At 35.1% G+C, this 14,761-nt stretch overlaps 1 protein-coding gene across 2 annotated transcripts in view; it reads right to left on the bottom strand.

Moving 5' to 3' along the window:
* The window catches only part of LOC113051961 (synaptotagmin-7-like), a 106,138-nt gene that overhangs the window by 24,735 nt on the left and 66,642 nt on the right, over positions 1-14,761 (bottom strand). For both annotated transcript variants that reach the window (XM_026216160.1, XM_026216161.1), the window contains exon 6: positions 9,754-9,873. In XM_026216160.1, the coding sequence (XP_026071945.1) occupies positions 9,754-9,873 (120 nt within the window). The remainder of the gene's footprint in view (positions 1-9,753; positions 9,874-14,761) is intronic.

Genomic DNA, 14,761 nt, shown 5'->3' with positions numbered 1-14,761 from the left:
GTCAAGGGCCCCACTTCAGGGACATCTTGAAAAGGAAACTCCTCTTGTTTCTTTCTCTCCACAGACACAGGCTGCAGATAAAGCAGACGGCTCTATTTTTACAAGCCAGACTATTAGTCAGATTCTGACTAATGACAATTTTTGCTGCCCTTTATGATCGTTGCTGTACAAATGACTTCACCGCTATTAATCGGCTGTCATGGACACTCTGCAGGAGGTCCGCGGGCGGCTGTCTAGTGCCGTCCAGGTGGCTGGCTAGAATAACTCATATCCTTTAGTTACATCATAAGAGAATCACCACACATACTGTATCTACAGGAACACGTCTAGTCTGTACATCACTTGTGTCAGCAACACTTACAAGGTCGAGGTACATGAAATAAATACAGACGGCGTGTTACAAATGAACTTTCATTTGATTTTATTAACCTAAATTTATGGCACTGTATGATTTGGTCAGACAACATATTGCAATTGTTTTGTCACATACAGTGGTGTGAGTGTGATTTGGACTGCAGTTTGATGTAACTTAACTTTAAAGACTCAAATCTCTTTTTAGTTTATTTCCGTTGTGAGATACTGTCTCAGTCCACTTCACAGTTACACTGTTATTTTTATAATAATTATTATTATAATAATTAGTATTAAATATTTGTAATAATTATATAATAATAATAAAATATTTTCTAAATTTGTATTATTAAAAAGTAAAACTGTGAAAATGTATATTTATTGTTATCATTATAAAATTAAACAAGAAATATAACTAATATTGTAATATTAGTCATATATTGTAATATTATTATATAAATATTGTAATATTATAATATACTGAAAGTTGAAATATTCAATAATACATTTATACATTATTTTAATAATATTTTTTTAATTTAATAAAAAATTAAAATAAAGTTGTTGTTATAAAAAACACTAACATAAATATATTACTATTTTAAGATTACCATTATACTGTAAAATCAAATATATTATTCAATAATGACAATAATTATTTTTATGATGATTAGTTGTTATTTTTCTAAAATATATTTGCTTATTTTTAACAATTATCGAAATAGAACCATTGAAAAAGTGTTATTATACTGTAAATTAAATAAATGTTATTATTAAATTATTATCATGATTTTGTAATATTACAATAGGTTTATATCCTCATTCCAGTGAGTCAAAGCCTATTTTTTTTTATACATCTGTAAACAAAATTTTTTGAAATATGTAAAAACCATGTGAATCTGCTACTCTTTGTTTTCTTGATGCATGTATAAGCAGTTGAACTCATGGTCACACATTATGTGTCACATGAATGGAACACATTGTTTTAGAAAATCACCAATGCTGTGCCTTTACCCCTGATGGCCACCATTTCACATCACATCAGTGTAGCTCAGATCATCATAAATCATAGCACTGAGAGCACAAGGGAGGCATGCAGTGGTGTGCACTGCACAATTAACTATGAAACAAATAAACTCAGAATGCATGAGCACTCAGTAGGGGCCACTGGTGGTACACACTACTCCTGATGCCCCGCTGCTTGATTCACAAACCCAAATGGTCTTTGCTACTCAATGCTGATCCTTAAAGCTAATACGGCTTCGTCCTCTCATGAGCACACATCATCCGAATGTGCTTTCTGCTATTATAATCAGACTCATAAGTGGTTCACACAGGACAATATAATGGAAAGCTATAATTGAGCTGTGGCAGGTGGATATTGATACAGATGCATTTCTCATATAACGCAGCGTTATGCTGATGAATGGCTTGTTTTTCAAACAGATTGATCCGGTGGGGCTCCTGGGGAGTGGTGGCAGTCGATGGAGAGGCTTCGGGGCGCTGTTACACCGCCATTCATTTCAAACTGGGCCACGGGAGGGCGGAGGAAAGAGAGAGCGTAAAGGAGCATGATTATTTTAACACGGAGAGTACAAGCGCTTTGATGAAGAGCTCGGGTATCGGGGGAGCAGGTTAAAGCACCGTCTGAGCGGATGTTACTCACTCTTCCTCTCTGGTTTTAGCCTCAGGGGGGTTAAGTTCATCTCGCACTTCTCTTTTTGTGTGATGTAAGCTTTTATGTGCTATGAGAGAGGGAGAGACAGCGGTAAATACTGTAATGGAGATCAGGGTTAGGGAGTAATTAACTAATTAGCAAAAAGATAGCGAAGCTATTAATATACTGTAACTGCAGTTTTAAGTAGCGTGACAGTGATTTTTTTTCTTTTACTTTTAAGTTTGTACTTTCAGAAGGTTCAGGTTATTGAACAGAATAAAAAATTATTCATCGCTTTGAGTCCCTGTTATATATAAACTGCTAAAAAAATAAAGGGAACACTTGTGGGTTGCATTGTGTTGTTAAGTATTATTATATATATTAGTAAAATACTGCCTTGAATTACTTAGTTTTCAAGCATTTTGTGTGTAAATAATGGAGCGTAAGCATAATGACATAATAAAAGAAAATTATAGAAATTAACACTTTTTCTATTTGAGAATGTGTTAAATTTATCAAAAGTTACAGTAAAAATTTTTATTTTCAAATAAATGCTGAACTTCGAGCCTGTCCTCCAACAAAAAACAACCATTTAGGTCGTTTGTGCAAGCACCTTATTACGACCTATATTTACGTTTGAAAGTTAAGCGCCCTCTAGCGGGCGTAAAAATAATGACAGTATCGCGTTGCATCTGTCGTCATGAAATGACGTATAACGTCATTACCAATCAGAATGCACGTTTATTTAAATGTAATGTCTGGACTTTTTACACTGATCTCACAGTAATTTGTACATATTTTCCTAGGTGGCTTAAGGCTGGTTCACACGGCAGGATAATTGGGCCGATTTTAGCCCCGATTCAGCCCTTCCGACAATCTTAGGATGCTCCGATTATCGTAAAATAATCTGATCAAATATTCCTGCCGTGTGTGGTGTGTTAAGACTAATCTCCTCTGCTCGGAAGAATGTCGGGACCGCTCCGATCTCAAATCGGGGATATCCAACATGTTGGATTTATTTTGCCCGATTTCTTCTCGTGTGTGGTGTCCCCCGAGGACAAACAATCACGCAGCCTGTGGACTGTGGCGTGTAGCCAATCAGAAAGCGAGGTGACGAGGCAGTGATAGTACCGGGAAACAAAATCAAAACAGCCGGCGTATATAATATAACAAATACAAATAAAGTCGATGGGCATAACTACATCCACAACTGCAGTCCACCAGAGTACATGGAAACTAATATATGAACGTTTATTTCAACGGTTATTAATCTGTGTAGTACGTAACAACATTTCTATGAGATAAAACAACAACTTATCTCCATATCATGATATAGCAAGTATAGTCCATGCTTGCATCGTCTCCACCTCTTTGACCATCGCCTTTTCTTATTTTTCTTATGTTTTTTTCCCCGTTAAAAACAAAGCACAAACTATGGCCACTGCATCCTCTTTGTCCGCCATGATTGTTTACTCTAAAGTCACGTTTGATCTCGAGGGATTTTGCGAGATTTCCCGTCTGACCTGGGAATGCTCGGGAGTCAAATCGGTTCGTGTGTGATGTGTTGATATTGCCGTGTGGCTGCACACCACACACGGAGCGACCAAAACTGTTAGACCCGTGATTTTTTATCGCCGTGTGTGGGGTCTCTCAGGTTTGGAAAATCTGCCGACAATTTTAAAATCGTCCCGTGTGAACCAGGCCTTATTCGTTTGAATGACCACACCTAACCCCACACCTAAACCTAACCCTTACAGAAATCATGCTTTATATAGCATCTCATTTTGTGAGCATGTGCGTTCTCTGGGATCGAACCCATGATAGAATGATTACATATCTTCATATAACACAATACTCTATGAATTGAGCTACACGAAACCCATATTAAAGCTTCTTCTTGCTGTTTCTTGAGCAGCAAATCAGCATATTAGAATGATTTCTGAAGGATCATGTGACACTGAAGACTGGAGTAATGATGCTGAAAATTCAGCTTTGCATCACGGGAATAAATTAATAAAAAAATATACAGTATATTTCAATAGAAAACAATTATTTTATTTTAAATTGTAACAATATTTCATAAAATAATTCAATTTAAATATACAAAAATGAATATTTATATAATTAAATTATTTATAATAAAATCAATCAATCAATATGTTGATTAAATATCTTTAATGTAGTAACGTTGTACTCTTGAATGAGCTGGCATTGGTTGAACTGAGGTTAGTGTTAATGTGCTGTGGTGTTGGAACAGGAAATGGAGGTTTGATTGTGAACTACTGCATCCCATTTTCTTCCAAATACTTTCCTATCCCGCTCTACTATGTTGATTAACAAAGAGAAGGCACTCCATGAAAACCCCAAAGTGAGGTGGTTGATGATTTGTGTGTTGTATGATAATGGAGGCTGGTGGGTGTGACCCTGCTGCTGCCCTAGAGACAGGGCTCTGGATACTGAGTGGAGTGATTGAAGGCGGTTATTAGTAGAGCAAGGACACTCTCCATGGCGACTATTCCAGACGGACCCCGGAGGGCCAGGGTGAGCTTTGATCACCGTCTGATGCTTTGACATGTCCCCTGCCCCAACAGAGCGCCAGACACACAGAGAGAAAGACACACAAAACTTGAGGCATGCTCCAAAACCACCATCTGTGTCCATCTGTCTATACCAGCACATAGTGTATCTATCCATCCATCCATCCACCCATCTATCTATCTATCTATCTATCTATCTATCTATCTATCTATCTATCTATCTATCTATCTATCTATCTATCTATCTATCTATCTATCTATCTATCTATCTCTCCACTCACCCATCCTCCATCCATCATCCATTTATCTATCTATCTATCTTTCTATCCCTCCACTCACCCATCCATCCATCCATCCATCCATCTATCTTTCTATACCTCCACTCACCCATCCTCTATCCATCCATCCATATATCCATCCATCCATCCATCCATCTATCTATCTATCTATCTATCTATCTATCTATCTATCTATCTATCTATCCCTCCACTCACCCATCCTCTATCCATCCATCCATCCATCCATCCATCCATCCATCTATCTTTCTATACCTCCACTCACCCATCCTCTATCCATCCATCCATCCATCCATATATCCATCCATCTATCTATCTATCTATCTATCTATCTATCTATCTATCTATCTATCTATCTATCTATCTATCTATCTATCTATCTATCCATCTATCTTTCTATACCTCCACTCACCCATCCTCTATCCATCCATCCATCCATCCATCCATCCATCCATCTATCTTTCTATACCTCCACTCACCCATCCTCCATCCATCCATCCATATATCCATCCATCCATCTATCTATCTATCTATCTATCTATCTATCTATCTATCTATCTATCTATCTATCTATCTATCTATCCATCCATCCATCCATCCATCCATCCATCCATCCATCCATCCATCCATCCATCCATCCATCTATCTATCTATCTATCTATCTATCTATCTATCTATCTATCTATCTATCTATCCATCCATTCTTCCATCAATCCTTCCATGCTATTTATTTATTTTCTTTTTTAATTTATGTTTTAATTAAAATATAATCAACTGAAAAACCTACATTTATCCTACATTAAAAGGTTCGGGCTCATTAAGATTTGTAATGTATTTGAAATGAAACTTATGCTAACAATTTAAAAGCAAAAATAGTAAAATTGTGAAATATTGTTGCAATTTAAAACTAAAGTTTTCTATTAAACAATATTTTTAAGTTTAATTTATTCCTGTAATGCAAAGTTGTATTTTCAGCATCATTGCTCCAGTCTTCAGTGTCACTTTATTAGAAATCATTCTAATTTGCAGTCACCTATGAGTTCCCATTTCTGTCAGGACTGATGCTTGTGAAAACAGTAAGGAACAAAGGCAGCTCACTAGGGTTTGAAACAGCTTTAGTCAAGATGTCAGCACACACAATCATTCTTCAGCGTGATTGGACACAGAAACTGTGAGTGGGCGTGTCCGAGTGATGCTCTCACAGATCTGATCCGGCTCATCTCCCTCTGAGCAGCTTGGTGTTACATTGGTGCTAATGTGTGTCCTTAAAGGAGTCTAATACGTCAAAATAAGGCAGAAGGACAGACTGACAAGAGCTGAACTTCCTTCGAGGATAAATGACTCTGCTTGTTAAAAGGTTTGTGGAAAACAATAGCTGAGGGCAGGCAGTTCCTGACCCACACTCTTTCGTGAGGAAGGACTGATGCAAGACGAAACTAGTCAAGACTTCCAAAGGACCACATTAGATTTGCTTCAGCATGGACTAAATGTTTGTAGACATGAGTAGTTGTGAGAGTAGTTGTTCTTCAGTAATACATATGTGAAGCACAGTTCCCTGTAGCATTGGGGACACATATCCATAAATTCATTTTCAGATTTTTTAGTGTTCGTACATTTAAAATTAGATTTAGTGATTATTTTAAAAGAATAGTTCATCCAAAAATAAACAATTCCTCATTTATTAACTTTATGCCGTTCCGAACCTGTGTGACTTCCTTTCTTCTGTGCAAAGCAAGATATTTTATCAATGCAATGAAAGTCAATGGGTCCAATATTGTTTTAGACCTCGTTAATATCTATTTTACTTTCCTTTGTGATTCACAAAGAAAGTCTTACCGATGTGTAAGTTTATGGAGCAGAGAGGGTTAGTGTGCTGAAATTATCAGATGAACAACATGCTGTTGGTTGTTTAAATTATTTAATAGTTTTAACTTTCATGTTTACATTTCAAAGAATATGCAACCCAGTCTCACTCCAAAGACGTCAAAAACCGAAGCATGGTCAAGCGCCCCTAGCGTCACTTTTATGACGCCAAATGTGCCTCGCGGCGTCGCAATATCGAATTTGAATCGCCCAAGGCAAATTGGGGTTTTGGAACATATCAGCATAAATCTTTGTCATTTTAGATGACTTTGCATCGAAAAACAACAACAAAACCATTCAAACATATTTTATAAAAAAAATAATATATATATATATATATATATATATATATTTTATGGTTGTAAGATTTTACTATTTAAATATAATAATAATAATAATAATAATAATACTTAAAAATAATAAAAAATAATTAAATCATTAATTAAAAAATACATAAATACATGAAAGAATGAACTGAAAACACAATATTAACGTAAAGAAATGATTCATGCTAATTTCATACAATACCTCATTTTACCTACAGCATTTCAAAACATTTTGAAAGCACTTTTTATATCTTTATGATGGTTTTTAACATTTTATAATTTAATAATAATTAGAAGAAGAAGAAATGTTATTATTATTGCTAGTAGTAATATTGTTAGAATTATTATTAGAAAGTATTATTTATGACTTTTTGTGGAAATTAGCATCTTAAAACAACCTCGTATTCCCAGGTTTTCCCTGATCATGGCAGATTGTGGGAATGGACCTTGACTGAGCATACGGGATGAAAATGATTATAAATTGGGAGCAGATGGACAGAGTAAAATTCCCGGGCGGGTGGGGAATGAAACTTGCTGGAGTAAGATGGAAAAATCTGTCCTGTTGTAGGCCTCTACACTCCAGTTTAAGTAGTATGAAGAGGAGAGACTGGGACCTCCTGAGAGTGTCTGATTATAAAGTGCTGTGTGTCTGTTTGTGTGGGTTGATGTGTGTTTAAAGAGTCAAGACTTATTCTCCCGGCAGAAGCCAGAATGGAGTGTGAGTGTGTGTGTGTGTGTGTGTGTGTGTGTGTGTGTGTGTGTGTGTGTGTGTGTGTGCATGATACATGTCTCAGCTAGATGGAGGAGTTGCATATTTTTAGTTGGGACTACACTCTCTTATAATGAGCACACCCCTACTGCGATCCGACAGCTCGCTGAAACACAGATCACACTCACATACAGAGACAGAGAGAGAGAGGACTACCAGAGTGAATATGTGATGAAAGCAAAAAAGTTCAAAATGACAACCCAAATAAGCCCGATGAGGATTCAAAAGAAAAAGAAAAAAACGGCCAAAAATGAAAATTTACTGAAAATTAATTCACCCTCTGTCCATACAAAATGTATATGAGTTTGTTTCTTCATCACTTGTTCACCAATGGAGCCTCTGCAGTGAATGGGTGCCGTCAGAATGAGTGCAAACAGCTGATTAAAACAACACAATAATCCACAAGTAATCCACTCAAACAAATCCATCATTAAGGATTTCAAACCATTGATTCCAGGTAAAATTCCAGTTCTCTATACATAATATTCAGCACTTGCAAAATTTCGAAATCCCTCGTAGCCCTTGATAGCCCAAAATAAATGTAATTAGCACAAATTAAAAAAAAAGACAAATTGTTATATAGAACATTTATAGGAGTTAAAAAATCTATCAAAAATACTTTCAAAACACAAATATCAACATATATGAAGGAAGGAATTTTATTTCAGTATTTATTTTTTGCTTAAGGCTTTCTATGACCATTTTTGGGACCTGCACAAATAATGATACACATTAAATTTCAGCCTTTAAAGCATTTTTAAAGGAAATGAATGATATTATTATATAATTATTTACATATAAATATATATTTTATTGTCTTAATTGTTTATATTGTTTAGAAGGTATATTAGCTTCTTTCATATTTACAACTCTACGTGTTTCCTGCGTAAAAAAACATGGGTTGATATTCGCATTGGTCAGAACCGAATATGGATTACTAAACATGCAAATTCATTCTCTGCCAGCAGGAGGTGTTTTTGGGATGGCAGAAATAAAGCAGTTTCCCCGTTAAGGGCAGTAGACAAAGTAGCACTGCGCTCTTAAATAATTTCTAATAGGCAATAGAGATGAAAAAAAATGAATTGCAACTTTTCTGAAGACACTCGGTTCCCTTTAGAGACACATTCATATAAAAACACTTTGAAACGTGCAACACGCATATTTATTCAATGAAAGCATTTATGGTCACAATGGTCCTGGGATGTCGGGCTAGATATTTTTTTGTTTATTACAAACACGTAGCCTTTTTGCTTATGAAGCAGTTAACTGATGGACTGGAGTGGTGTGGATTACTTGTGGATTATTGTGATGTTTTTATCAGCTGTTTGGACTCTCATTCTGACGGCACCCATTCACTGGAGAGCAAGTGACGCAATGCTACATTTCTCCAAATCTGATCTGATGAAGAAACAAACTCATTGACGTATTGGATAGCTGGATATCTTCATTTTTTTTTTTGGTAAACTATTCCTCTAAGACGAAGTCAAACGTTGCAAGCAGAGGAAGTTAGCTCACTGGTATGACTCAGTGACACTGTGATTGATAACCAGGTACGATACACAAGGACGACCATTGATTTTGTGATAAGCTTGTGTGGATGGAGTACTTCATTAGCCAAAAAACAGACATCGTACTTCAGGACTTGCCAATGACTAACTGTTGATTGGTCACCTCACACTTCCTGTGGACTAACCAAAAGCTGCAGCAGACAGACACAAATATAAGTCCTTTTCACACTCTTAAAAGACATTGAAAAAAGAATAGTCAACTGTAAAACATCCACTATAATATAATGAAATACTAGTCATCTGTAAAGCCTGACAAATTAGATGTTTTATCGTTTGTTCAAAAAAAATATGCATGGATGATCAAGGAAACCTAAGACGCTATGTATCTGCTAATTTAAGTATACAGTATATGGAAATGAAACTGTCTGTTTTAAACCAGCCATCACCTTTTGTCAGTGGGAGGTGTTTCCTTGTCGGCTGGTGTCTCCTGTAGATCTGGAAGGTCGGCGAAGTCATCTTGTTCGACCAATCCGATCGCGAGCGACAGTACTACCATCTTCCCCTCTCTGTCACAAAACACAGAATCAAACAAGTGGTGAGCAGAAGTCATTGTGAAGCAGAAAAGGAAGTCAAAACGAGCTCGGATGTTGACTTGACAAAGTCTGGTCCGAAAGCTGAAGAAAATAAAAGTTTAAAAAGGCCTCAAGCTTGAAAGTACAGATAGATAGAAGGAATTGCGCTTTCTAAAAATAAAAAAGATCGTTTAATAACAGTATCTTGGCAAGTTTGTGTGCTTTTTTGAAAGAAATGAATACTTTTATTCAGCAAGGATGCATTAAATTGATAAAAGGTGACAATAAAGACATTTCTAATGTTACAAAAGATTTCTATTTCACATGCTGCCCTTCTTATCGAATCTTGAAAAAATATTGAACAGTGCACCTGTTTTTCATCAACAAATAGTAGCATAAATGTGTTCTGTCTAGTATTTTGGCTTGAGACAGAGTTGATGATTAAATTAAGTGCATTTAAGAATACCATCATGTATCTATTTTATTGCAGGAAAGAAAACATTACACATGAAACAGCAATTAAAGGAAATGGAGCAACTCCAGTAAGATGCAAATGCATATAACAAAGGGCATGATCTACATCTCTTCTCCTAAACAAAAAAAACGAAAGAGCAACCTCTGAGCAATACATTATCCTCCAGTTCTCTAACTACAAATGTTCCCCTTTCTTTCAGACTCCATTAATCCACACTGATTTTATAACGATTTACACTCATAAAGGAATCGGCAGACTTGCATGTAAAACATGCCTTGCTGTGGGCTACGACAGAATCAGTGTTGCAAGGAGCGCATTAAGCACACACACATTCATTTATCGATTACGGTGAGTCTAAAACATCACCCTTACAAGGGCTGTAAATGGCCTTCACAAGAGCCATCAGCACACATTCACAGCAGGGTCCTAAAGAGAGATCAATTCACACCGTAGACAAGACATCTGATTTCATCTCCAGATAGTGGCAGGTCAAACACAGGAGCAGTCAGGGCCAGGAGCTTCATTTTAAAGTGCACACAAAATGCTATCGGTAAACTAAACTTAAATAGAAACAAACGGCAAAGCTGCCCAAAAATAATATTAATATAAAAAATTTAAAAAAACTTTTAGTATAAATGTAGCAGTCATGTTGCATTTTTTTATTGCAACAATTTGTTGAAATGTTTTTGTTACAAAAAATACAGAAAACCCTGAAAAAACTTTTCATATGTATTGGTATGCATTTCATGTTTCAAATGTATTCCTTTTTTTTTTTTTTTTTACTTTTTAATATATTTTTCAATTTCTATTTTAACATGTTTTAAATAAATACTTTTTGTTGCAATATAAAACTAGGTTTTTTTTTACTAACATTTCTCTATTTTTATTTTTCCAGTCTATCTATTTTGTTGCAAAATAAAACATGATAAAACCTTGCAAATGTATTTTTTTTTTGCAACCATTTCTTTTAAATAATTGTCAGTGTCATATAAGATAAAATAATAATAATAATAATAAATTGTTTTATAAAAATTATTTAGCAATCATTATTATTGTAATTGTTATAAAACAATAATGTTATTTTTTGTTGCAAAACAAAATAAAAGATGCATTAGACGCACTGAAAGATGCATTAAAAACATAAAAAAAAACTTTGCAAGTGCTTTTTAAAAAATACATTGGTATTATTTTTTTCCATGAATACATTTATTTATTATTTATATATTTCTTTTATATGAATGGGACACTACCCCTTTGTTTATATTCAGAGAATCTGCCCGTTTATCATACATTTGTTATTGTGTGCATTCAAATCAATAAAGTTCATCACTGCTATAGTACACTAGAGTAAAACCTGAGCACTCATAAGGCCAGAGCTTCACGACTCCAGCACTACAGCACAAATCACTCACGTCCCCTGAGCAGGCAGTGGCTTAATTGCCTGTCAGACAATCATGCTATCAGGGAATTAGAGCTGGAGACGGTTACAGTTGCTCAATCCTGTAAAGTGAAAGATTATTGCCAGTGTGCTAAAGAATATTAACTGCGCTGGAGATTAAATTTAAACTTGTTGCACATAAATATCTATTGAATTTGGACCAGTCAAGAGTTTGGACACATCCACCCAAAAATAGTTTTATTACTATTTTCAACAGTTTAGGATCATAGCAAAGCCATCAAAACAAATTGAAGTATAGGAATCATAAAGAGACCAAGAATTAAAACTCTCTTATTTTTGGGTTTCTTATTTGTCTAGATTACAGCTCTGCTCACTTTGGATATTCATTTAAAAAAATTAATGAGGTGTATCCTGGAAAACAGCTTTCAATGAGTTACCATTAGTTGGCTTTTTTCCTTTAATAGCTGGTCCATTTAATTATAAATAAATACAAAGAAATAAAATCATATACAAATAGTATATGATTTACAAATAGCAATTTAAATAAATAAAGAAAGAAAATGTAAATACAAAATAATTAAATACAAAGTCCATGGTCCAAGGTCCAAAATAAAAAATAAATGAAACATTAAAAATGCAAAACTAAATATAAATAAATAATAAAACAATAAACAGACAAAATTAAACAACAAACATAGATAATAAATAACAAAAACAAAACAAACAAATAAATAAACAGCTGTTAGATCAAATGTTTTTCATTTTCAAAATGCACTCAAGTGTGTCCGAACATATAACCAGAGACAATTTATAAGAGACATGCCACTTCCTCAATACAACTATATAAGGAAAACCCGTAACGGCAAAGATGGCGGTTGTATGCACATGTCCCGCCCCTCCCGCTGGAAAGCCAATCATCTGCTTTTAACAGTCAAGCTGGGAAACATTTAAGCCTATCGTCTGCTTCCACTGATGTATGTGCACAGTTGAGAAACCCTTGCGCATGCGTAGTAAAAGTATAACCTGTGGGAAAAGGCGTTTTAAACCTGTGTCCTGAAAGGTAGAGCACAAATTGTGATCCCGACACAGGTTCAATTTGGTAATCAATTCCGGGACGTGGTTGCTTTCACACAGTAGGCGACCCGGCAATGTTCCCGAAAATATTGCGGGTCCGCAGGCAGTGTGAAAGGGGCTTCTCTCTCTTTACTCCTCCATGACAGTTAATCATGGTAGTAATGATGGTGAGGACAGGAGATCAATGCTGTGTGTATAGTTGATCTGCCAGCAGACAACACATACTGACTTCTAAACCATTGACCACACACACACACACACACACACAATACCAATAGGGATTGTATACCGCTAAACGACCTTGGTACAGATACACTCTCAAATAGGCTTGTGTGTGTAAGATTGCAGATGCACAAACACACACAGACCTGAACTGTAAACACTGAGAGTTGATAGAAAATCAGTTACTTCTTTGTCCGGTCTTTCACTCCTTTCTCTTTTGTCTGACAGGAGGGGCGTTAAAATCACTGAATGGGTTTCATGAAAGATGCTGGATGTTCAATTTGGCCATAGTTGTTAAGACCTGAATTTCTGGGTTTTGCATTTGATCAGCTCTTCTGACAATTCAGTGTTTACTGCACCACTATTCAATACTGGCAAATATGTTGTATTTGATTTACACAGTCTGAACTGAATGTGATGAGAGAGAAAAACTGAGTGCGAAAAAATAATACCAAGAAACAACAGGTCTATCTATTTGCTGCATGCAAAAACAAACAATGCGATCAGTGTAGTCTGATTCTTGAACAAACAACTCATAAGTTGTCAGTTTCAATCAGTCAAACAAATTACTTGTTGAATCTGTCACAGTAGTTACTGAATTAACATCCAACTCACTCACTGACTGTATGTTTGTTTGATATTATGCAGGTAAAGGTGAAGTGTGTCATTTCTGCACCAGTAGCATCACCAAACACAAAGGCAAAAATAATGACTGGTTTCAAACAGGTTTCAAAAACACCCCATCATCCGCCATCTTAAACATAAAAATGGATTAAAATAAAATAAAATAGAAACTAGCTGAAATAAAATAAGTTTAAGTTCTAAAATTACTAAAACTATAACTTAATAAAATAAAAATATTATATATATAAATGTAATATAATAAAATAAAAATATGCATCAAAGCTATAAATAGAAATATATAAAAACGAACTAAAACTGAAATGAAAACTATAAATATAAAATATATTAAAATAATATAACATAACAATAAAATAAATAATATAAGAATAAAAGCCGATACAAAACAATAATACTATAATACTTTATAAATTACTAAAATAACACTATAACACAATACTAAAATACCAAACTCACACCACTAGTTCAGTCAACGTTGCTTGTCAAGATGCTCATCTTCCTTCGCATCTTTTTGCTTTATCAAATTATCTTAATTTGAGTGTTTATACTGTAAATAAATACTTATTTGGTTTATTAATTAATTAGCATATCATGTATATTGAATTAAATAATCAATTAACTTATTATCAACTTTAAGTTAACATCTACAACATTTGATTTATATCTTAAGTTCTATGTTTTTAATTGTTTTGTACTATTATATGCTCTTATTGTAAAGCACTCATCGACTATGTAAAGAGGTTCCCTTCCTCTACATCACAGATTGAAATCGGTGTTCACTTAAAGATAAAGATAGACACAGTTGAATAATCCAAGTCCTCGGGCTCCTCTTCTACCCCGCGGTGTACAGGTGACAGATGTAGAGCCATGAAGAATACGCTCAAACCAAACAGATGGGCAAACAGAAAGAGAGAGACAGAGGGGTGCAGAGAGAGACGGGACGCAATCAGGCATGAGCAAGTGACGAAGAACAGTGAGAAACAAAGAGCCCAGGCAGACATGAGCATGCAATAGTGCATAAGAGAAGTCATGAATCAAACATGAGAAAGTGGCAGAGAATATAAAGAAAG

Source organism: Carassius auratus, chromosome 32 (genome assembly GCF_003368295.1).
Source record: "Carassius auratus strain Wakin chromosome 32, ASM336829v1, whole genome shotgun sequence".
Taxonomy (NCBI): Eukaryota; Metazoa; Chordata; class Actinopteri; order Cypriniformes; family Cyprinidae; genus Carassius; species Carassius auratus.
Note: the sequence above shows the minus strand (reverse complement) of the source record. Positions and strands in the feature narration are given on the sequence as shown.